This window comes from Giraffa tippelskirchi, chromosome 11 (genome assembly GCF_054371585.1).
Source record: "Giraffa tippelskirchi isolate mGirTip1 chromosome 11, T2T-mGirTip1v1.2.pri, whole genome shotgun sequence".
In the NCBI taxonomy this organism is placed as follows: Eukaryota; Metazoa; Chordata; class Mammalia; order Artiodactyla; family Giraffidae; genus Giraffa; species Giraffa tippelskirchi.
In genome coordinates, this window is record NC_137285.1 from 143,690,167 (window position 1) to 143,715,975 (window position 25,809).

Genomic DNA, 25,809 nt, shown 5'->3' on the forward strand with positions numbered 1-25,809 from the left:
AACCGCTCAGCTTGCTGTGCTCTGTGGTCACACACCTGATCCTTTGAGCAGCATCTGAGCACCGATCAGCATGTACTGGTGGTGGTCACCTCATGGCCCTGCTTACACATGAGTAGTACAGGGGCGGGAAGTGTGGGTGAAGCACTGCCAGTCCACCGCACTGGAGAGGATCCTCAGTTTTCTTTACCATAATGATGAAATAATGACAAGACATCAGTCCTGGTATCTTGACAGATGATAAAATGCTCCTCCCACCTCTCCATTCTTCTTCTTTCACTTTCTTTTATCCCATGGGCATAGATGCTTTTTCCCATGAAAGGAGTCAGTGGAGACAAACGCCAAACTTACTAAACATCACACCCTATCATATTGTGAGCCATACTGACAAGAAATATCACCAGCAGAAGAGATGGATATATGCTTTAAAAGTTTGTCTGTTAACCTCTTTTTGCAAGTCAAATCCCATTTGCAAAGCACTAAGGGAGTTTGCTATTCAAAAATGCTTCTTCGTTCAGCCAAAGGATGAAGAATCTTTTAATTTATCTTTCATGTAAATATGCATTTTCCTGTCTGTTTGTGATGGGCGCTTTTAGTGGAAAAACAGTTCAAAATGCTTGATTTATTTATCATGGAATTAGTACCATCTGGAGGACAGCCAATCAGTTTTCATTGTACCATAGGCAGGACCCAGGTCATTTGTAGCACATTTGACTGACTATTCAAGGATGGCAATAGTTTGACTCAAACAGCGTGAGGTGAGTGATGTGCAGTGGCTTACCAGAAGTCAGGAAAGTAAGTTAGGACATGATTGTTCAGGTCCTCGAGTGCTGTGCTCAAGAGGGTGGAGAGCCTTAAAGTAGAAATAAAGTGTGATCTGGTGTACATTTTAGAAAGACAGTTCTAGTGGCAGAGTGGCATGGCAGTGTGTATTTTACGGCACGTGTGTTGATCTTGTTTATACTGAGAAGGGGCATTCACCTCGATGGGGCTGTGTGTCTGACGCTCCCAGGTTTAGTGTTCTTTCGTGCTGCTGTGATTTGCCCTATAGTGTATTTTGATGAATTGTTCCTGTTGTCCTTCAGTTGACTGTGAAATGTTGCAGGTCCAGGGCTACATTTTCAGTAGCAATGGTTGTTCGGAGCTCCGAGGTGACTTAGAAGGAGATGAAAATTGGTCTAGAATCTTATAAGGTTTTCTGGTGGTTGGACATCAGGGGACCCAGGGCATGGATGTCTATGTCCTAATGCCTTAATAAAAGTGTTAAAAAAGGCTTATATACGAAAGAGAATGACATCTTCTGTCCATCCGTGATGGTTCAAGTTTTATCTCCTCAGCAAACCACATGCTAGGGGCTGACTGGCTGAGAAGCGTGCCAGGAAAGGTTGGAGAGATGAGCTTCCCTGTGACCTTGGGTTTGCGCCCCTAATTTGGAGATATTTGCTGGGTAGGGCCCAGCATCTGGTTGGAAGTCTTGTGCTGTACCATGAGCATTGAATGACCTGGCTTGGCATTCCAGGATTACTGCCTGGTGCATGTGTTCCTGTCCCTGTATCAATAGGTCAGATGATGATAAAAATCATCAAAGTCCCCCATTCCAACAGAGGAAGAATAAAACTGCAATGTCCTGGCCAAAGGATTTACAGGTCATCACTGGATGAAGTGGCGATGAGTGGTCCACAGAATATGGAGGAAGAAATGTTAACAAGCATAGTGGTGACTCTAGACCCCTGATGTTCAGTTGAGGAGTCCAGATTAGCTCTCCCAGGCCTTTATCTCTCCAGTCCCATCTGATCGTTTCACTTTTCATCTTATTCAATAATTTAGAATTATTCCTTTTTTTCTCTCTTAATGACTTGCTTAACTGGGCTTTCCCTTTACTAGGTTAGTTGAGGTAATCCAAGAGGTATTTAGAAGCCTTGTTGCCTGCTTTGTAGTTTTTATCTTAGTACCTTCAGGGTTAAATTCAGTCTTGTTCTTATTCCCTGTAGAGCAGGTAAGTGCCAAGGTCGGGAGAGCAATGGTATGAAAATTCTTCATAAAGGTGACTGATATGGCCAGAAGATCAGCCTTCAACTGGAAGAAAGGTCCTTCTGGCCAGGGCTTTTTTGTGATTTCAGATGTTCTGTGACTAAAATCAAAGGTTAAGGCTCATTTCTCCTCAAGATCAGTGACCTTCAGACCAGAAATGGTAGAGTTTAGAGATAATTAAACCTCCAGATGTTAAACCACACACTTCTACAGTAGTTCGGGTTTTATGCCTGGAGGGGCTTCCTGGTGGCTCGGTTGGTGAAGAATCCACCTGTAATGCAGGAGACCTGGGTTTGATCCCTGGGTGGGCAAGATCCCCTGGAGAAGGGGAATGGCTACCTGCTCCATTATTCTTGCCTGGAGAATTCTTTGGACAGAGGAGCTGGGCAGGCTACAGTCCATGGGGTCGCAAAGAGTCAGACACGACTGAGCAACTTTCACTTCACTATGCCTGGAAGGAGTTTCCATCTCGGAATACTGAAAGAGTTTGCAGATGAAATTGTGGTATTGCTATTGGTTATTATAAGAAAAATCATAGAAAAGGGGGAACACGCCACAACTTCAGAGGCAGGTATATATCGATCCAAGTCCACTTTCAATCAGGTAGCACACTCAGCACCAAATCCGAAAACTAGTTCTGAAATGGATCTTCTCCATGCTGTTTGTCACTGATTTGAGATCACTTGTTGTAACATCTGCCAAATTGAGCATTGCCTTCCTTCTCGAGGCCTAATGGTTCTTTGGTTTCTTTAATGACAGTATAAGAACCTCAAGGACACCATAAACTCTTCACTCCTTTTGAAATGAACACAGCCCAAGCCTTTTCCATAGCTTATCTAAGAATGGGAAAGCCATCCCTTCTGAAGGGGCTGGGCCTTGAAGCTACTACTAGGGTTGGTGAATATGCTGGACAATAGGGAGTGGCCCTACCTACACTCAGATCCCTTAGGAAATTTCCAGACTATCATTCTGACAAATACAGGGGCTGTCCTACTTTCTTTATTACCTTTCTCAGAGCAGAGAAATAGGTGGGTGGGATCCAAGGTAAAATTTATTAACAATTTCCACTTACAGTGAAGTACCACTCAGTCTTGTTTTATTTGGGAACGGGGAGGAAGAGTCTTAAGCAGGGGATCAGAATTTAATTCTTCCTTCATCAGATAATCAGCCAAAGTGGAGTAGTTGAAGTAGAGATGTTTAGCTTGGAGAAGGGAAGCGTGACATCACACACACACATGCACATGCATGCGCGCACGCGCACACACACAATCAAGACCAGTTAGCTCAACCTCCTAACTGTTTTGCAAATCAGCTCACCCAATGATTCCTTCCAGACATCACACACACACACACACACACACACACACACACTCAATCAAGGCCAGTTAGCTCAACCTCCTAACTGTTTTGCAAATCAACTTACCCAGTGATTCCTTCCAGATTCCAAGCGCCTTAACATTTCTCAGTGGGAACCACTCAAATAGCCTAACCAGCCAGCTTATCTTCCTCCAGTCCAGTCTCCATGCTCCAGCCAAAGTGTTATTATTGTACTCTGGGTCTTACCACACCGCTGTTAAACCTCTCCGTGACTTCTTTCCCTCGAGTCCAGAACCTTTAGCGGGACCTGTTGGGAAGGGCCTACGTTGATTTGGCTCCTCCCCACGTCTCCCTTTCACCTCCGGTCTTTCTCCTCCAAGTGCTGTGCTCAGTCTCTTGAACTAGTCTCAGTCTAGCGTCCCCTCGGGCTGTTCCCTCTGCATAGGAGACTCGCTTGTCTCCCGCTTCACTAATTCTCCTCACTCTTCAGTTCTCAGCTAAAGCATTACACACTTAGCGGTGGGGAAGGGGCAGGGAGCCTCTAGCCTCGGTGAAGTCTCAGCGGTGCTATTCCATCGCGCGCTGTGTGTTTCCCTTTCCCTCAGCACTTCGTTCTTCGCTGAGTGTCTCTAGAGGTTGTAAGGTCTGGGACCAGGTCCTTTTCGTTCTCTGCCATTTCCCAGCCCTAGCTCTCACACACGGCAGGTGTACAGCAAATGCTTTTTGAATAAATCAGTGAATAAATTTAAAAACGGAAAATTCTAGTCCTTTGGAAATAAGGATCACACTTAATTGTGGGGCCCTGCAAGGCTGGCCTTAGATCGGTTGCTGACACTTACCCTGAAGTGAGCTGTGAGAACTTCCTAAGCTTTGGATCTGCCAGAAGGGGGGTGGGTGGAAGGTGAGTTCCTTCTAATTCTGGGTCAAAGGATACAAATCCATAGTCTGTGGGCTGGATGTGGGCTACTAATATATTTTGGTTGGCTCCAGCAGTGTGTTCAAATTTAGAACATTTCCAAACTTTCTAGCTTCTCTTGGGAAAACTTTGAAAGGAGGGTGACACAGACCTGAACTGCTGCTTGGCAGCGAGTGATCAGAGCTGAATAACAGCGGAACGTGCTCAGTAGTTGGGCTTGCACTCTCCAGATCACCACAGTCCCCACCTGCCCCTATTGTCTGACCCACTGGCCTGTTCTGTGTCACCCACTTGGCCCTTTTAGGCATTTGAGTTCATGGTTCCCCCCTGTTCAGTAAGTCCAAGTATTCAGACTGAATCATTGCTTGCTTGGAGGACTTGAAGAATTAGAATGGCTTTGACTTAAATCCATCTCTTCCATCCCTATGATTGTCTGAAATCAAATCACTTGGAGTATGAGACCCTTTGCCTGCTTTTGAAAAGCCAATTTTTTTTTCTCATGATACCACTGTGTATTCACTGTATGTCACTTTAGCCATAATGCTATATCCTGCCCATGGAGTAGATAATAGTAATAAATGTTTGGCTGGATGGACGAATGAAAACACAAGAAAATGATTTGTTTACTTTTTAAAAAACATGGATTTGCCTCTGGCATGTCACTTAGTACCAGTAGGGGGAGCCCTCTATTAATTTGGAAATCCATCAGGAGACTGTTCAGCAGGCTGAAGTGAAGTGAAGTTGCTCAGTTGTGTCTGACTCTTTGCGACCCCATGGACTGTAGCCCACCAGGCTCCTCCGTCCATGGGATTCTCCAGGCAAGAGTACTGGAGTGGGTTGCCATTTCCTTCTCCAGGGGATCTTCCTGACCCAGGGATCGAACCCAGGTCTCCCACATGGTAGGCAGATGCTTTACCGTCTGAGCCACCAGGGAAGTCTGTTTAGCAGTCTAGTTGTATTTAATTTAGGGATTATGCTAAGAAGTTATCCTCCAACTCTGCCCCAAGAATTCAAGTTAACACAATAGGAAATTATCAATTGTAGGAAGGAGAGTATGCTTCTCACCACTGCCCCTGCCCAGGGCTTTTCGGAAGAAACACATTTCAGGTTAATATCTAGAGCCTTTAAATCCATTTGAAAGCAGTTATCACTAAGCTGTTAACAGTTTCCAAATTGGGGAGCATATTTAGCCCTAAGAGTCTCAGAGTAATAGGCTGCTTCAGGCACAAATACAAAATGATGGGTTTGCCAAAATACAGGACCACCACTCTTTCCACAGTTTTCATCTTTAAAAAATGAGCTAATAGTTGGAGATTCCAAGGTTCTTTGCAGCTCCAAGTAAAGCTTGTTTAAAGAAGAAATGCCTTATAAATGAGTGAACGTGTAAAAATCTCTGTGAGAAACTTAGGCCTTCTTTTCTCCTCCAAATCTGTCACTTTTGGAGAAGTCAGCTTATTTGGGGAAAAAGTAAGCAATAGAAACTCTCAGTATATTGGTTGGATAGTATCACCGGCTCAATGGACATGAGTTTGAGCAAATTCCGGGAGATAGTGAAGGACAGGGAAGCCTGGTGACCTGCAGTCCATCGGTCACAAAGAGTTGGACACGACTTAATGATTGAACAACAAACTTGGAAAAATAGTGTGTGATAGTATATATGTTCTTTTTATTTTCATTTTTGTTTAGAGTGTAAAAATTATGGCTTTAGATTCTTCATTATTAGTTGGCATCCAGTTCTCTGTTCTGGAAAGTTCTTTGCTTTTTCTTTTGTTATTAAAAAAAAAATTAAACCAGAATTTATTATCAAAGAAAAAGTATTGTTTTTTATAGTATGGGATTGACTTTCAAGTTCAGTAATATGGGATGGGGGAAATGGCAGAGAGGGTTGATAACTTTGACAAGAAGGACTGATAACCTTCACAAAGACCTAAACATTGGTATAGGAGAGGCAAATAATACTTAGGTCTCAAAGCCGTCTAAAAACTCAATCTCATTAAGCTTCTCACCCCACGTGTGGTAAGTATTCTGTTAGCCATACATATGAGATTCTAAGAATTTATAATTAAGTTGTATTCTTGGTACTGGAGCTCAAATTATACATTTCATCAAAGGAAATGTGTGCTGTGTCATTCTAGTATGACTTCCAGTGGAGTTACCACCGAATTTCTCCAGAACAGGCATTGTGTAACATCGTTGTTACCTTATGTAATTCTTTGCACTATTATACTGTGGTTTTAAAAAGTTATTGTTAATGATTCCAACTGAAAATTTGCTTAAGGCATTTGTATCTGTTTCCTTTTCATTTGTGTGGGTTCGTTTTTCAGTTGCTTGAATTCAGATCCTGTTCACTCCACGTGGGTTTCTCTCGGGTAGAGGGCAGGGCAGCAGTGGACAAAATGGCTGTTTGTGGTGTCCTAACTATTTGTACAAGAAGCCTGGATTCCTGGGGCTTTGCCCAGATTCCAGAGCAAGTTGTTACGCTTTATCTCCTATTTCTATATAATGGTGATACAGCTGTCAATATGGTCTTCTTATTTTAACTAAAGTATCTTGAATTTTAATCTTTTCATTTGGGTTTTTAGTTATCTCTTTGAGCTTTATGCACTAATGTTTTCTTTATACTGTTCTCTCCAAAAAAAATGACAAAACAGAAGAGGTCACACGATACAAAAATAATTTGCTTATAAAATAATATGCATGATTCACTTGTGTAGGTATCGGTTTTCATACCAAACTAAAAAAGTGGGAAACTTGGATTGGCTTTTGAGTATAAAATAAGATTCTTTCTACAAATTCTTGATTACTGATGCCAGAGAAATGAAAAAGAAAAAAATTTATTCGTGTTAATTACTTTTAGAAATAACATTAGTTGTAGGGGCTCTTCTGATTGCAGAAGCAATGCAAGCAGTTGCCAAAAATGGAAGAAATATTTCAAAATACTAAGATGGATACATTTTAATATGACATTTTAAAGGATTTTCTAGGTCAGCCAGTGCATTTTTGAGTCAGGTTATCTCAACTGAATGATATAATAAAACTGATTTTGATTTTTGTATGAGCTACATCAGCCTCTTACTTATTTCCCAGCCAGAACATACATAGCTGTGGCAGTAAATATATAATTCTTGAAATAGAATATGTGTTGTGTGTCCCCAAGAGGAATTCTCAATTGAGCTATCATTGGTGAAGACTATGCCAGGCTTGCATGCAAAGTGATTATAATATCTTGGTGTGAAATAGCATGTATCAACTTTTCTCCCTTTGATTTAGGCTTCTAGGACTTTTTTGTGGTAAGGATTGATGAAACTGTCCCTAAAAAATATGTCTCTATGAATAGGAAACATTTGTTTTTTTCTGCAAGAATTTGAAGCTGCCATTGTCGTAGAGGTGCTATTATGGGACTTTTATTTACTTTTGAGGAAAAAATTAAATTTACATCGTCTGCTGTATACTGTTGGAAATGACCTTCAGTAGAAGAAAACAAGCATAGAAGTCATGTTTACTACTATTTTTGATATTTTTAACCACTGAACTTACAAGTTATGGTAACCTTATTTTAGCAGTATCTTAAGAGGAACAAAATTTTTCCTGGTACAGCAATTATCACCTGCAGATGGCCTAAAATTAGCATATTGAGTTAACTCCAGAAACAGCTTGTAAGCTGTGAGGTGGAGTTCAGATAGTGAGATTTCACAGAAACACTTGGTATATGGTATAAATAACCAGCCATCAAGATACCAATTGATGCATATAAAGTAAAATGAGGCTACTAATAGCTTAATTTAAATATCCTATGTAAGACTTGACGTTAGAGAGAATTTAATTTGATGTTAACGTAGTGAAGCCTCTCTACTTACACACAGAATATTAAGAATTATTTGTATGCACATACCCCAACAAAGAATGCTTGAAATTGAATTTATTATGACGTGTATTCTGAGTAGAAAGAAAGATAATTTAAGTATAGACGAAGGCATTAATCAGCCTTATGAAAGCCTGCGGATTTCAGGTTAACTCTTCCTAGGCTTTTCAGTGTTGTTATATCTGACAGATCCAAGCAGATACTCTATTTTATGGCAAGGAGAAATAATTTAGAAACAGAATTTAAGAGGAGAAGCCACTGACAAATACAAAAGAATTTAGCCTTTTCATGCATGAATTTCCATCTTTGATGATGAATCATTTGTTCAAATGAGGATTGCAACAAGTATTTCTGGCCCTTTAATAGCAAGGCATTGAAAACACTGCTTCTTCCTTTGTGTTATTAAAACTTCTTCAGTTTTAATTCACTTGTATAAAGACTAGGGAGAAGGAAGTAGCTTCCCATTCCAGTATTCTTGCCTGGGAAATCCCAGGGACAGAGGAGCCTGATGGGCTACAGTCCACAGTATCGGACACAACTTAGTGACTGAATAACAAGAACAGAAAGACTTATTTCAGCACTCATTTCAGCAGTAGAGATACTTGAATTGGAATGATACAGGGAAGATTAGCATGGCCGCTGTGCAAGGATGACACACAGATAGTAAAGCATTCTGTATGTTTGATGTTAACTAAACTTTATTGTGGTAATCATCTTACAGTGTATACATATATCCTTATGATGTGTATCTTCAGTTCAGTTCATTTCAGTCACTCAGTTGTGTCTGACTCTTTGGGACCCCGTGGACTGCAGCACGCCAGGCTTCCCTGTCCATCACCAGCTCCCGGAGCTTGCTCAAACTCATGTCCATTGAGTCGGTGATGCCATCCAACCATCTCATCCTCTGTGATCCCCTTGTTCTCCTGCCTTCAATCTTTCCCAGAATCAGGGTCTTTTTCAAGGAGTCAGTTCTTCGCATCAGGTGGCCAAAGTATTGGAGTTTCAGCTTTAGCATCAGTCCTTCTAGTGAATATTCAGGACTGATTTCCTTTAGGATTGACTGGTTTGATCTCCATGCTGTCCAAGGGACTCGCAAGAGTTTTCTCCAACACCATAGTTCAAATGCATCAATTCTTTGGCACTCAGCTTTCTTTATGGTCAAACTCTCACATCCATACATGACTACTGGAAAAACCATAGCTTTGACTAGACGGACTTTTGTTGGCAAAGTAATGTCTCTGCTTTTTAATATGATGTCTGGGTTTGTCACAGCTTTTCTTCCAAGGAGCAAGCGTCTTTTAATTTCATGGCTGCAGTCACCATCTGCAGTGATTTTGGAGCCCCCCAAAATAAAGCATGTCACTGTTTCCACTGTTTCCCCATCTATTTGCCATGAAGTGATGAGACCAGATGCCATGATCTTCGTTTTTTGAATGTTGAGTTTTAAGCCACTTTTTTTCCCTCTCCTCCTTCAGTTTCATGATGTGTACCTTAAACTAGTAAAAAAAGTTATGTGGATTATATCTCAAATAAAACTGGAAGAAAAAGTGAATATATTTTGAAGCTATCCACACATTAACAACCATCAGGACTGAGTTAATGTTTAGCATGCTGTTGATATAATTTTGTAAATAAGATAATATCTTACAAGGTTTTATTTTGTCTCTGATCATTTCCTGGGTACTTTTTACCATTCAGAAAGGAGACATTTCATAGATGACATGCACACAGTATAAGGAAAAAATAGCTCCCAAAGTGTGCATTTGTATTTCCTTAATAGCCCAGCTTAAAGTGCCATTTCTTATTGGACTGTATTTAAATGTGTACATCTATGTCTTGGGGAAAAAAGAACTTGAATTGAACTTTTAAACTCTGCACAACCAGTTATTAAATATTCAAGTGGTACTGAGATCACTGGTCAGGATAAAGGACTCCATCAGCAGATCTTGTAGACTTTCCTGGTAGTCCTCCAGATTGATCACTACCTACAAACCCCATCCCTCCTCCTCTCCTTTTGTGCAGGAAAGGTAGGTGGTCAGTGGCTCCCCGTCAACTCCGCTTTGCTGCTTCGCACATAACAAGTTTCATTTCCTCACCCTACCCTTGGATGAGAACATTTTTATTTATCATTCTTCTTCTTCTTCCTCATCTTGTTTCTGTGTATCTCAGGACGCTGGGGGAACTGTTCAACAACTCTTCCTCACAAAATGCTGCGGACCTCCTTATAATACATGAGCCTAAGCATTATGGTCCCCTGATGAAATGTATTAAATAAAATATGTGTTCAGATACTGCTGAAAATGCATATAGTCTATCCCTATGAAGAAAAATCCCCCACAACCGTTACCATACCTGGTGTCTGTTTGTACTAGCACGGGAAACTGTCTGTGACGTAGTATGATATGCAGATTGCAGGACATATATAATGGCATGCACATTATTTTTACTTCTTTTTATTCTTGACCCATTCAACAAAAGTTTTTTTAATACATAAATTCTATAGCATACATTGTAAGTTTTACATTCTATTCCCTTGATATGAAATTTTTTCTCCTACCTAGTGAACTCTTGTTTATTCTTTCAGAATGTAACTGAACCATAATCTGTGAAGCTCGGCCAGTTTCCCCAGACATAACTAGTCCCTCTCCTAAGTGTTGCTGCCCTCTGTCCTTAACCCTACCGTCTCACTCATAACACTGTCTGGTAAGGATTTATTTATATAAATACCTGTTCTCCTACTCCATCGTGAGCTCCCATCACCCAGCCCTGATCCAAGACACTAACGTGCCCTCTACTGAATGGAAGAATGCCTGTTTTATTACTTTGTTTTGCTCCAGACCATGAGTTGATATGCATAAAGCGTTTTGAGAGCTCTTTTATTTCTTGTGTTTGATAAATTAACACCAAATGTATTTGTGATTCCACTTCTTTAACTTTTATCCATATGATTATTAAGATTTGCTTTAAAAAACAGCTTTATTGAGGGATGATTTATACACTTTACGATTCATTCACTTTACGTCTATAGTTGAATGGTTTTTAGCGAACTTACACAGTCCTACAGTCATCACGACACTCTAATTTTAGAGCAGTTCTTTTACCCTAAGAAGCTCCCAGTTGAGGCGCTTGACAACATTGCTGGAACTGTCCAGAAACTTCTGTGTGGTGAGTTGAACTGGATGACCTCAAAATGTGTTACGTTTTTTGCTCTCAGCTGTCGAGCACAGCAAGCTTAAGGGGGGCCTGGGGACTTAGTGGTGCTGTGTCCTGAAAGAAGAGTATGCGCTGGCAACAAGGAACAGTTTCCTGTCAGGGCCTGCTTTGTGCTGGCTGGCTGTGCTAGGTTCATTATATATATCACCTTATATGAGATTGCAGTCCCTTGGACTGCAAGGAGATCCAACCAGTCCATCCTAAAGGAAATCAGTCCTGAATATTCACTGGAAGAACTGATGTTGAAGCTGAAACTCCAATACTTTGGCCACCTGATGCAAAGAACTGACTCCTTGTAAAAAACCCTGATGCTAGGAAAGATTGAAGGCAGGAGAAGGGGACGACAGAGAATGAAATGGTTGGATGGCATCACTGACTCGATGGACATGAGTTTGAGCAAGCTCCGGGAGTTGGTGATGGACAGGGAAGCCTGGTGTGCTGCAGTCCATGGGGTTGCAAAGAGTCAGACACGACTGAGCGACTGAACTGAACTATGTGAGATTACGGCATTACAGAAGGAGGAAGATTGGAGATGCTTCAGGCCAAACTCTTTTCTTACAGTGTCTCCTTTTTTTTAACCTGGAAGATTTGGCCACATCAGATACTTCTGTTGAAACGATCCCCCTAGGCTTTGAAGACACCACTTTGTCTGTTTAGAAGGTGGCAGTGTGTTCTCCTATTATGACACAGTGTCGGTTCAAATTCACGTCCTTCCTGGAAAAGTGCATGAGGCAGCTCCAAAGTTGACCTCTGAGTTGAGAGTTCTGCAGAGCAGGTTCTTTGTTGGTGAAGTCTGGATGCGTTTTCTTTCTTTGAAGTGTTTCTAGGAAAAGAATGCTGTCTTTGTCAGAATGCTATTTTAATTAAGACATAATGTTATTCAAGATAGAAAGCTTGAGATTCCTGTGCCTGGCATGCATGCAAACTTCTCTGTAAGAAAACAGCATTTGCTTCTTTGAGAGCTGATGGTGTGCAGGAGTCCAGAGTTCATGTTCCGACTTAGGCACTTAACTGTGATGTGGCCTTGACTAAACCAGTGGATGTCTTAACTTTTCTGCGTTAATAATATCTTAAAACAGAGTTTAGAAGTATTAATAGTTTCTCTCATCATAGTATGTATATTTAGGCAACAGTCATGAAGTCCTTTAAAAATGAGGGTGTCCATGGAATTCCTTGATAGTCCAATGGTTAGGACTCTGTGCTTCCACAGCAGAGGGCCAAGGTTTAAGCCCTGGTCTGGGAACTAAGATCCTGCATATTGCTTGGCTCAGCCAATAAAAAAATGCTTGTGCCCCTTTTTTCATTGTTGGTTATTTAAGATGACAGATAATATCAACTTTCTTTAAGGATGCATTTTACTCACAATTAGCTTGAGCAAGAGGAGAAATATGTGTGAAGATAGACTTAATATTTGCCTACATGTCACTCTATGGCATTCTCCTAAAGGTTTTTTGATAGGAAAAAGTTATTTGATCTGTTAGGATTAGAAAGCTTAAGTAAGTTTGATAGGCAGGATATTTCTTGTAACATATGTCGTTTACTGAGAATGTAATTTGGGAGACATGGATTTCACCATAAGTCCTTACTTATTTGAAGATCTCCATGCCAGTATTACATTTCAGGCAAGACTAATTTTAGCCAGGTTCGCTGAAAGTGTTTCCAGTGTTATCTCCAGTAATTTCCTCTGGTTCTTTTTTATGCACTCTTGGAAAAGTTCAGTCAGGGCCACTCTTACCTTAGTGATGGCCCACACTCTGTGGAGTGTGTTTCCCCCAAGGTCGCTCTTGCCTTCTGCATGGCCCTGTCTGTGGAGTGTGTTTCTCTGTAAATAAATCCATCTCTTATCTACCAAAAAAAACAAAAAAAAAAGTTCATTCAGGTTTTTCCATAAGAAGGTATGGCAAAACCCAATTGAAATTCTTGGCCAACCCAATATATATATGAGGTCTATAAAATAAACTGCTGTCTGTAGATATGGCAGAGCAGCTCAGTGATTGCCTCCTTGTTTGCGTGGGCAGGTTCTCTCCACTCTCGGCGGCCTGCATCCTCACTCACCATGGATGTTTTGTTTTTCTCTTTCACAGATGACACGGCTGGTCCTGCCTGGCATGGTAGAAAGGTGAGTCATAAGCTCACACACAAACACTCAAGCTCATGATTATTTATAGGGAGAATCCTTTCTTTGAAAATTTCATTAAAGTGACTAATGAACCTCTCCTCCATGTCTTGGTGACAGAGTACTGTGCCAGGCGAGTCACACGGTGGGGCATGAGTCATCCGGTGGCAGAGGCCTTTTCCCCTCGATTCCTTTTTTATTTCCCTCACCAGGGTGGTAGTGATTCTTTTACATCAGGATTAAAAAGCCTGCCTGAGTCACCATCACTAACTCAATTGCCTGCTCTTCTGAGGGGGCGGATAGAGTTCCTGGGATATTCCCGGGAATGCCTTCTTAAAGCGGTATGCTGTCAGAGCCCAGCTCAGTGGAGTTTGGTGAAGCGAGACTCTCCCCGCCGCCCCGCCCATCCTCTGGTTTTTCTGTTATGGGAGAAAGGATGTATGAGGAATTTAGGCATGTTATAAAGTGAACTTAAGGGGTCAGCCTCCCCAACCCCCACCCTTGGAGAAAAAAGGCTATGTCCTCCAGCTCCAGTTGTATTTGTATTGGGTTCCACTAGGATTCCCCTGGAGAAGGAAATGGCAACCCACTCCAGTATTCTTGCCTGGAGAATCCCATGGACGGAGGAGCCTGGTAGGCTGCAGTCCACGGGGTCGCAAACAGTCGGACACGACTGAGCGACTTCCCTTCCCTTCCCTTCCCTTCCACTAGGATTTGCTAGATGTCTTCATTTCTCTTGAGAAATGTGTTGCTAAGTCCTTATGTTAGGAATAGCAGGAAGTATAAGATGGGAATTAAATTCTGTTCCTCCCTTGGAGAAGACTGAGTGATGGCTAAGCTTTCAAAGAAAACCTGTTGCAAAGGGATAGGCTTGCTTGGTCATTTGCTAAATGTAGGGTTTCACAGTCATCCTTGCTGTGCAAAATGGCTTTGAGTTTGGGAGAGATACAGAGGAATCATAGATTTGCAGAGAGCCAGGGACCCTACTTCTGTGAAGGAATCTCCATGAACCAGCTTCAGGCAAGGATTTACAGCTTATGTTTATCGATTACGTATTCTTTGCCAGGTGTTGGACTGAGAATCCGATAAGTGTTTGCTTTATATAACTTTGATAGCCTCCCACCATTGTACAGATGAGGAAACTGAAATTCGGAATCCGTTTTGGTTGGTAGCTACTTTTTAGTAAGGCTCTTTGTTTGTGATTGCATTTTATGTGTGATTTTGTATCTATTAATTGCTTTATTTTAGTAAAATTTCCCTTTAAAACCTTTTAACTACTTACTGATGGTTGAGCATGCCCCTGATGGTCAGATATGGAATTGATGGTGGTCAAACCAGACCAGAATCCTGAAAGATCATAGAGAGTGAGGGCAGACAGAGTAGAACTCAAGATGGATGAAATTTGAGGCATCAGCTTAATTCTAGTTTGGATATCTACAAGTGACACAGTATAAATTCAGGATAGTATTCTACCCATTAAGAAAGAAACAGTTACATTTCACAGAGGAATTTTTAAGTATGTTGTTAAAAAACCGTATCCAAAGAGATACTGGTTATGACGAATCAGACTTGAAGAATCATGGAATTTCAGTATTTGAATTGAAACCAATCCCCCCTCATTTGACATAAAAAGTGAGATCCAAAGACCTTGAGTGCCATGAGGCTACATAATTAGTTAATAACTTGATATAAAGTGCTCACATGTCTCTCTGTACACCTAGGAGCCACCATCACAGTTGTAGCTGAAACCTTAGATAAAGACAAAGAATGCAAAGGAAAGGATCCATCCATTTCACTGAGTAAAGTTTATCATATGGGAAATGAATTGAATCCTTATCTTTAAGAAATCAAATTGATTTTACACCGAGGTTGTGAAATGATCTGGTGGAAAGCTATCATGGGCTGTGGATTGAAACTGATGTCATGGGGGTGATTGTGACACCTGCTAAGAACTAGTCAGAAATGTAAGGAGGTTTTATGAATTGGTACTTCTGGGATAGGAGAAGGAACAGGTCTGTCTGTTTGAATTAAAGGAGTTACTTGTTGTATTAGTCAAGGCAGGCTAACTGCTATAACAGACCACCCCAGAATCTCAATGACTTAAAATTCTAAAGGTTGATCCTCCCTTCATATCACAATCTGGTGTGGATCAGTGATCAGGACTCTGCACAGTCAATCCAGGGATCTCAGGCTCCTTCCATCTAGAGTTGAGGGGAGCCTACTCTTCCCTTGGGTTTCCCTGATGGTTCAGACGGTAAAGAATCTGCCTGCAACGCGAGAGACCAAGGTTTGATCCCTGGTTGGGAAGATCCCCTGGAGAAGGGCATGGCAGTCCGCTCCAGTATTCTTGCCCAGAGAATCCCATGAACAGAGGAGCCTGGCAGGCTACAGTCCATGGGGTCGCCTGAGTGACTAAGCACGGCATGGTACTCTTTCCATAGGCCTTGCAGTTCTCTGCAGAAATATCTGCACCCAGCCAGCAAATGAGGGAAGACAGAGGAAGGATGACTTTATGGAGGATTTCGTGGGTCAGGCCTGCAAGTGGTGTCCCTGACTCCTGTACTCGGTCCATGGTCTAGAATCAGCCACAGGCTACAGCTAACTGCAGGGGAGGCCAGAAGCCTTGTCAGCTGTGTGCCCCAAAGGGAAGAAAGACTCCAGGTTCACAGACCATCTCAAAGCATTCTCACTTACACATTGTAAGTGATTTGATCATAGCCTGCCCTGTGAGCCATCCCCAAATGATCTATTTCCTGTAGTTGGTTGCCATAGGTTTCGTATCTCCATTGAGGAAAAGCAGAGTCCTTTGTTGTGGTGGGTTTGTTTTTGTTTTTTTTTTTTCCTTTCACTGATTCTACTTCTGATGTATGTGGCTTTCCACACTCTCTCGAGCTATAGCCTAGGGCCAACTGACTATCACTAAACAAGTCTCTATAATCAAACTAAGGTGGTATTATTGCCGTAGAAGTAGAAAGTACATAATTATGTTATGGAGGAAACTTGCTCTTTCCACTTCCCTGGAATTATAAACATTGTGTACAGCTGGAGCCAGGAGGTGGTTGCCATAACAACCATGGAAAAGCTAAAAATAGCCCCTTTCATACTGTATTACTTAAGGTGGAATTATGACATGTTATGGTGTTTTAGGGCAGGCAGTTCTCTTTCATGTGGGAAATGTTTGCAAACTTTCTTCAACAAAGCAATATTTGTATAATATATTTGGATCGCTGGTTCTAATTATATACTTGACCCCCATGATCCAGGATTCTTTTCTGACATGGAACTCTGTTTTGATATGTTTCTCAGTCTTTTTGAGAACCTGTTAGAGAACTGTCTGTACCAATATTCAGTGTTACGTTTAAGCTTTAAAAAAAAAAAAAAAAGTAATGACCCTCCAAGAGCGGACTGAAGTGCTCCCTGATAAGAAGTGAAAATATGAAGAGCTGGGAGGTAGTCTTTTTTGCACAACCCTCCTTTTTCTGCCATCACTCTCTGTATCCTGTAAGCTGTCCACATTAGGACCAACCTTGTGTTGCAGTGCTTCATAGCAATATTTAAGCCTCCCTCTCTCTCCCTCCTCACCTGCGGTGTGGAGCAATGATGAGAGTCCCAAGGAAGGCGGAAATCAGGGACGTATTTCATGGGAGACCTGTCACTTCCTCCATGACAATACTGTTTAAGAGCTGTGCACAAGGATACTACAGCTGTCTGATAGAATAGTGGGGCATGTGTGGAAGAAAAGAGGCTTGGTAATTCTTTCATCCAAGTGATCATTAAGGAGAGTTTTCTAATTGGGGATTTCACCGAACTTAGGAAATTCTAGAAAGCATAACGGTAGAAGGCTATAAATGCGAGGAACTGAATTTCATAGGGCTATATGTATTTAATGTCTGGCTTGTGGGAGGGCTAGTCATTGAAGAGAATATTTTTAGATGAAAAAGTGCTTCCTTATCAGCATTGGTGTTTTCTGCTTTGTCTTTGCAGTATTTTAATTCTAGTAGATCCTCAATAACTTACGCCACTGAGACACCATCGTGTGGCTGTTAGCAAGTAAGCAGCATGATGAATTAAGAAGGTTGTATCACAGAAAATATTACTGGACTTGTTTATTTGGATATTTGTCATAACAAACTGGAAATGTTCAGAAATATGAGCATCGGGAGTCTTCATTATGGAACTTCAGCAAATATTCTTAATGTACCTTCCAATCTTAGAATTATTCCCCAAGTCCCTGGAAAATGAGAGATTAGCCAGGGTTTGGTTTTATGTTTGTTTCTGTGTGCAATTAAGCGCAACCCATTTTGTCCTTCTGCTTGATATAACAGAGTTGTCGTGAGTCTGGCTGTGCCATGGAAACTAGTTTGACGTCACTAATTCTGCTTAGATGGGGGATTAGCACTAGATAGAGTAGTTGATTTTAGAGGCTGGTCCTTTGTGTTTCTCCGTCCCAAATGTTCATCCCCATCTCTACGTAAAGGATAGATACTGTATACAGTATAGAGAGTAAGACAGCGCTGCAAAGGTGTTATTTGTGATCCAGACAAAACTAAGTTGAATATCATTATCCTTGGAGAGAAAGAGAGACTTGTGTGTGGGAGGGTTTTTGCAAGACAAACAAATACGAGTGCTGCTTTGCAGCACAGTGTTTTTGTGGAAAGGGTGTTTTTTTTCTCTGCTGTCATTTTGGCCCAGTGATAAATGCTGTCCGTTTCATGTTTACTTAAATCTAGTGCATTCTCTCTTTATACATTTTAATGCATTTTAGAGCACTAATATTGTGTTTTGAATAAAGTATCTTCCAATTCTGACTTTTCACTTAAGTCAAACTAACTCTACCCCCTGGAAATTTTTAAATTAGGGTAGAATATTTGAGAAACAAAAATCTCACTTGCCTCAAGGAGTAAACAATTCAAAGCACATGCTTCCATAATTGTGGCAGACCATATTTGACTATTGATCTGTATTAATTTTGCAAGCAGGAACAAGGTTTTTATTATCTTGCAGTGAATTTTCCTGTATTGAAATCATTGCTTTGGTGAGTGGCATTTTAGAAATCCGTTTTGGTGAGGTCAAGATTTCCTTTTTAAAAATAGTTGTTTTTTTCTTTAATATTTATTTATTTGGTTGCATTGGGTCTTAGTTGCAGCACACAGGATCTTCAGTCTTCATGGCAGCATGTGGGATCTTTAGTTGCAGCATGTGGGATCTAGTTCCCTGACCAGGAATCGAACCCCAGGCTCCCTGCATTGGGAGCTCAGAGTCTTAACCACTGGACCACGGGGAAGTCCCTAAAAATGTTTTTAATAACATTTAAACTTTAACTTTTGGAAGACTTTTAAACTGTATTTCATTTGTGAGAAAGGAAGGAAACAGAATATAAGATTTTTGTTCAAGGGCATATGCAGCCCTTTTAGCCAAATTGAGTATTATCTAGCCCAGAATCCCTCTGATTAAACCAGCAGTGATAGGCTACAGTGAAAAACATCATCTTCTACAACTACTTCAGAATGGGTTTTCTTCACTTGCTGTGATGAGTGAGAATATAGCAGTTCCTGGTTATATGAGAAAATGTTAAAATAAAACACCACCTAAACTTACATGGATGCTTGGGGCTCAGGACAGGGCGCAAGGATTTGGGCTTATTCTCAGAAAGCAGATTGTATTGCAGGAGATGGCTTCAACTTGATTGGGATCTGCTTTTAGCTTAAAGGTAACACATTCCAATAAATTATAAATATATTTCACTCTCTTTATATATAGATTTATTGAGATATATATCACATGTCCTAAAATCCACTTGTTTAAAGTGTACAATCTGGTGGTTTCTAGTATATTTACAGAGTGTATCATCAGCACAATCTAATTTCAGAACATTTTTAACACCCTAAAAAGATAAAGATATTTTAAACATCATAAATTAATACTGTATTAAAAGTCTCAGTAACAAAGGTGGTTTTTAACCCCTTTTGATCAAAGGAATTTCTCTCAAATGTAGATAAAGTGAAATTACTAGATAACTAATTGCTAATTCACCTGTTTTTATCTTAGAATAATTGGGTTCTAGGTCCTGATAGACAGTCTTACTCTTAAAATTTAAAAAGAAAAGCCTTTTCTGTCTGTGCGAGAGACACAGGCAAAAACTACAAGAATGGTATAATTAATATGTTGACTACATATTTCAAACTTTCTTCAGAAAATTTGAGATTTGATTTCTATGTCCAACCTGTTAATTGATTCACCACTTAGGAAAGTGTATATTACTAATAAAAACTTCAGTTCAAAAACAGAAGCAAAAAAACAACTCATTTTCAGTGACTCATTAAGTGGAGGGTCCAGACTTCCATTTGATGGTTGAAGTGGCATCTTGCCTAGAGGCTGGCAGATGGACTGAGGGACCTTTGGGGATTATTTCTTCTCAGATTTATGTCTAAAATAACTTAGAAGCCATTCGATCTTGTTTCTTTTATTAAGGGCCTATATAGTCCTTTTAAAAAATACAAAAAAAAGAAGGCCTTGGGAAGTAAATTCAGACCAAGAATAATGAGAAACTAAGAGCTTCCCTGATAGCTCAGTTGGTAAAGAATCCTTCTGCAATGCAGGAGACCCCGGTTCTACTCCTGGGTAGGGAAGATCCCCTGGACAAGGGATAGGCTACCCACTCCAGTATTCTGGGGCTTCCCTTGTGGCTCAGCTGGTAAAGAATCCACCCGCAATGAGGGAGACCTGGGTTCGATCCCTGCGTTGGGAAGATCCCCTGGAGAAGGAAAACACTACCCACTCCAGTATTCTGGCCTGGAGAATTCCATGGATGATACAGTCCATGGGGTCGCAAAGAGTTGGACATGACTGAGCAACTTTCACTTTCAAGTTGAAAGAAAGACTTCCGAGGTAGCGCAGTGGTAAAGAATCCATCTGCCAACTCAAGAGATGCAAGAGACTCGGGTTTGATCCCTGGGTAGGTAGGGAAGATACCCTGTGAAGGAAATGGCAACCCACTCCAGTATCCTTGCCTGGAGAATCCTGTGTACAGAGGAGCCTGGCGGGTTACAGTCCATGGGGTCACAAAGAGGGACACAGCTGAGCAACTGAGCATGAAAGATGAAGGAAAGGAACCTGGTCTAGAGGGCAGGGGACAGGTAGGGTCAGGTTGACGTAGCTGAATAACTGGACCAGCTCCCCTGAGAAGAATGGATTTGAAGACCAAAAGTTGGTTGCTAATTCTGTCTAAAATTCCTAAAACCCTAATTTCACACTTTACCCAAGCCATATACAACCGCTAACAACATGTGTATTTACAGCATTGCTTTTCGCAAACTGATTTTTACTTATCTGTAGAACAAGTCATTCCTGGTAACTTTCTGACTCTGAAATCTCATTAGTTTCTAAAAGTTACAGTAGAAATTGAGCTTTGCCTTTTGGCAAAAGCATATGATTTGATGAACTGTGGAGTAGCATGACTTTAGAGTCAGCTCTTCATTTAGCACCTGAATGCCTACCACCTGGGGAAGGTAAGAAGGGGAGACATAACCATGCATTCATGTAAGTACCTGTTACATGCTCACCACAGGCAAAGGATTTTGTGGAAAAGTATAAGTTAAGAGCTATGATGTCCAGAAGCTGATGGGTTTTATGAGGGCTAAAAATGTTGATAATCATAGAATGATTAAATGCGGCAGCATGATAGTATGTGATAATGTGCCAAATTAAAAGCATACCAGGAGTATGAGAGTGTTTTTAAGAGTGATAATTCTTTGTGCTATGGCCAGAGAAGACCGCAGAGGATAGAAATCAACTCAAGAAGACTGAAGATCTAATCTGGTCATGCCCCAGATTACTAAGACTGAGAAGTGAGCTAACTGCAAAGAGCAGCTATTTTTAGTTGATTGAGTTATGCCTCATTCGCTGACCAAGCATAGCACATGCTGATGAAAGGCAAGGAGAGAGGTGGGTTAGAAAAACAACCAAGTTATTCTATTTCAAATAATTTTATGCATCTCAATCTGTAACTTACAGTTGTATATTTGATTTCACTCTGTTTACTTGCATCTTCTTTTTTTAGATCTAAAGGGGCAATTCTGAACATCTCCTCTGCCAGTGGCTTGTACCCAGTTCCATTGTTGACCATCTACTCTGCAACCAAGGTGAACAATTTCTTAGTAAATGGTGTCAGAAGAAGAATAAAGAATAGTTTTCAGTCTGAGAAATAAGCGAGGGACTTTCTTGAAGTTCTATCTTTAGCCATTTTCAAATGGACTGAGAAGAAAAGGAAAATAGCCAACCCTAGTTTCAGAAGAGCAGGAGCTGGAGATAGACTGATTGGTATCAACTTTACAACCGAACCGAGACACCAAGATCTCAGATCCACAGATGCTTTTTTTTTTCCTCGCAGTTCACTGGTTTTAAAATTGGTGTTTGTGCTTTCCAGTAGAGAGCTAGTCTGGACCAGTTAGCTCAGCTGATCAGAGCATGGTGTTAATGAGTCTAAGACTGGGGATTTGGCTCATGAATGACTCAGCATACAGCTTAAGTGCCAAGTCCGCAGAACTGAATAGCAGGATTGCAGCTAGTCAGCACATAGGTAAACATAGTAGACACAAGATAGATGAGGAAACTGTGAATGTTTGGCAACATTATTCAAAATTCATAGATATTTACTGCCACTTCTGGAGTGATACAAGAATTTCCAGAGCTCTCTGTAAGATTCCATAATTGTATACCACATCACCATTCACCTCTTCACACTACTGCCAGGACAGTGATTTAGAATGTATTTTATGCTGCCTGCAGGTCAATAGCATTGTTCTCAAATACATTGTTGAAGCATAGGATACATCTCTGAAGTAAAGGTGACCATTGAGACGCTGCTTTTAACAGCACATGATAAAATAACATGCACAGTAAGAACTTGCGTTGTGCAGGGGGAAAAAAAGAGCAAAATACCTGCCTTCTTTTCCCTTGCCTTTTGGCCCCTGGAAAAACTGAAAAGTACTGTATTTTGAAAAAGCTTGGCCCCGCCCTCCCCACCCTGCAGTCTACCTGCTTTCTATATCTCTGAAACATACAGTAGGCATATTTAAAATCAACACCATGTTTCTTGAAGTGATTGGTGAACTTCTTGCCTGTTCTGCTCCACAGACACAGGACTATTAATATTATTAACAGGGACTCTAGTAGAGTCATCACTGATAGCCTGAGGTTGAGTCCACATTTGAAAAAATGGTATATTTTACAAATAGATTTAGAGTTGTTCTGTTGGAAGAAGATGGGCTGTCACGTTCATCTCTACACTTCTTGGATCTTGTCGTCCCAAAGGACGAAGAGAATGCTTGCTCTTTTCTTCTCTTTACTGACAACAAAATCCCCGTAGAACAGACTTGAACAGAATTCATACTGTGTCTCTGTTCCAATGGCAAGTGGGGAAGAGGACCGTACCCTTTGTTATATAATAAGAGGTTTTTTTCTTGGAAAGTAATTTTCTGAAAACAGAAAAGATAAGAAGAGCCTTTTCCAGTTCAGTCAGAATTTGATTTAGATATTATATTTGGTGAAAGAATACTCAATTAAGTGGCAGAAAAAGAAAACGTGAGGCTTTGAGGGTTTTTTTTTAAGGTATCTTCTTCATTTGAAGTGAAAAGAATGATTAGAAACTATAGTGTTAAATGGTTAGTTGATTATTTTTGTTTCCATGGCTACAGAGCAGGCCGATTGATATAATGTGTGTGTTCTCACTCCCACCCCTCCCAGGCTTTTGTAGATTTCTTCTCTCAATGCCTCCATGAGGAATATAAGAGCAAGGGCATCTTTGTGCAGGTGAGTAGAGTTCGTTTCAGTTAAGTATCCCTGTTTTTGTGTGGTTTCCACAGCAACTGTTGCTGTCTTGGCAACGAAAGAAAATCACATTCCTAAGTAAGTGAATATGACGTTAGCACACCATTAAAGACATGGTTTCTTTTGCTTTATGCCCTTAAGTCTAGATTTTAAACAGTTAATTCTCTAGAATTTTAAAGCAATGACCCCTAAAGTAGAACTATGCAGCATAAACAATTGGTGCATAGTAATTGTAAGTGCTTATGATTTTATGTTGAAAAAATTAGACCATCAGTATCTCTTAGCTGCCAAGTATGCAAGGAAGCTGCCAAGTATGCAAGGAGTGCCACTGTTTATTAATGATAGGAGAGGAAAGTGCCGAATAAAGCTAACTTTTACTAAAGTGAGGATGACTGCATTTACCAGGTTGATACAGGTATGGTAGTGATTTTTTACTTTTTTTTAAATTGTGGTAAAATATACACCGAAAACACCATTTCTGTCACTTTTAAGTATTCAGTTCAGTGCCATGAAGTACATTCACATTGTCTACAACCACCACTACCTTCCATCTCCAGGATTTTTTGCAGTTTTTCAAAACTGAAAGTCTGTATCCTTTAAACAGTCATTTTCCATTTACCCTCCCCCAGCCTCTGACACCACCATTCTACTTGTTGTCTCTGAATTTGACTACACCAGGTACTTCATAGGAGTGGAGTCCTACAGTATTTGTCTTTTTGTGACTGGCTTATTTCACTTAACATAATGTCTTCAGGGTTCATCCATGTTATAGCATGTGTCAGAATTTCCTTTTTAAGGCTTAATGTAATTCTGTTACTGGTATTTGTCACGTATGTTTATCCATTCATCTGTCGAAGGACATTAGGTTGCTTCATCTTGGCTGCTGTGAATAATGCTGCTTTGAATGTGGGTTTACACTTATCTTTTTGAGACCCTGCTTTCAGTTCTTTTGGATATGTATTCAGATGGAAATGATGGATCATATGATCATTCTTTTTTGTAAGAATCACCTTCCTGTTTTCCACAGTATAATAGCTGCCCTATTTTATATTCCTACCAGCAATGCATAAGGGTTCCAATTTCTCCACATCCTCACCAGTGTTTGGTATTTTCTTTTCGTTTGTTTTTAATAATAGCCATCGTCATGAGTGCTTCCCAGGTGGCACAGTGGTAAGGAATCTGCCTGCCAATGCAGGAGACACAAGAGACGTGTGTTTGATCCCTGGGCCCGGAAGATCCTCTGGTGGAGGAAATGGCAACTCGCTCCAGTACTGTTGCTTGGAGAATTCCATGGACAGAGGAGCCTGGCAGGCTACAGTCCATGGGGTCGCAGATGCAGACATGACTGAGCGACTGATCTGAGCTGATGCTTATGCATATGGAGTGGTATCACATTGTGGTTTTGATTTTGATTTGCATTTCCTTAAGGATTAATGATGTTGAGCATCTCTTCAAGTGTGTACTGGCCATTTGTCTATCTTCCTTGGAGAAGTATCTATTCAGGTTCTCCACTCATTTTTTTCATTGGGTTGTTTGCCTTTTTATTTTTGAATTGTAGGAGTTCTAAATATATTCTGGACATTAACCCTTTGTTAGATATATGAGTTACAAACATTTTCTCCCAGTCTGTGGGTTACCTTTTCACTCTATGGGGAGTCTCCTTTGATGGTCAAAAGTTTAACTTATTTTTCGTTGCTGTTACCTGTGCTCTTGGTGTCATGGTCAAGAAGCCATTGCCAAATCAAATGTCATGAGGCTTTCCCCTAGGTTTTTTTTAAAAAAATTTAAGTATAGCTGATTTTCCCCTTTATGTTTTCCTCTAAGAGTTTTGCAGCTTTAGCTCTAATAATTAGGCCTTTGATCCATTTTGACTTAATTTTTAGAGAGACCTTTGATTTTATTATGTAGCTAACAGATACAATGCTGTGAAAACAATACAAAACCAATCCAGTGAAGGGGCTTTTACGGGTATCAGTCTCAAATTAGCTATTGCTCAACACAAAGAAATGATGGCTCGCAGTATCTTCATGGTTAGGCACATTTTTATCAATGTCTTGGGAGAGATTGCACTTCTTATATCTTTCCTGCTCCTGCCTATGACCTGCGCCCACCTCTTCACACATCCAGTGTTCATTGTGGCTTTCCATTCTGTGAGCCTAAGATTTTCCTTTTTGTACCCTGAAGCCCCAGATTATCAATCATAATACAAATAGCTAATGTTAGAGGGAATACTTTTCAGACACCGTTCTAGGCACTGCATATGTCTCTATGTGTTTCAAGGCATCTCCTAATGATCTTAGTGTTAGTCGCTCAGTCATGTCCGACTCTTTGCAACCCCATGGACTGGAGCCCGCCAGGCTCCTCTGTCCATGGAATTCTCCAGGCAAGAGTACTGGAGTGTTACCATGCCCTCCTCCATGGGGTCTTCCTCACCCAGGGGTCGAACCCACATCTCTTACGTCTCCTGCATCGCAAGAAGGTTCTTTACCACTAGCACTACCTGGGAACCCCACTGAACATTTATTGGAT

At 40.7% G+C, this 25,809-nt stretch overlaps 1 protein-coding gene, 1 long non-coding RNA gene and 1 other non-coding gene across 9 annotated transcripts in view; all 3 read left to right on the forward strand.

Moving 5' to 3' along the window:
• Positions 1-25,809, forward strand: part of HSD17B12 (hydroxysteroid 17-beta dehydrogenase 12) — a 162,317-nt gene that overhangs the window by 121,991 nt on the left and 14,517 nt on the right. For all 7 annotated transcript variants that reach the window (XR_014069645.1, XR_014069646.1, XR_014069647.1 and 4 more), the window contains 3 exons: positions 13,421-13,455; positions 21,512-21,593; positions 23,197-23,262. Coding sequence is in view for 2 of the 7 variants with exons in the window: in XM_081544991.1 (XP_081401117.1) it covers positions 13,421-13,455; positions 21,512-21,593; positions 23,197-23,262 (183 nt within the window). In the remaining 5 variants the exon portion in view is untranslated. The remainder of the gene's footprint in view (positions 1-13,420; positions 13,456-21,511; positions 21,594-23,196; positions 23,263-25,809) is intronic.
• Positions 6,342-13,169, forward strand: LOC145527294 (uncharacterized). The gene is made up of 2 exons (XR_014069651.1): positions 6,342-8,892; positions 11,798-13,169. It is a non-coding gene; the product is annotated as an uncharacterized LOC145527294 (long non-coding RNA).
• On the forward strand, positions 8,704-8,806 carry LOC145528033 (U6 spliceosomal RNA). Its single transcript, XR_014070112.1, has one exon. It is a non-coding gene; the product is annotated as a U6 spliceosomal RNA (small nuclear RNA).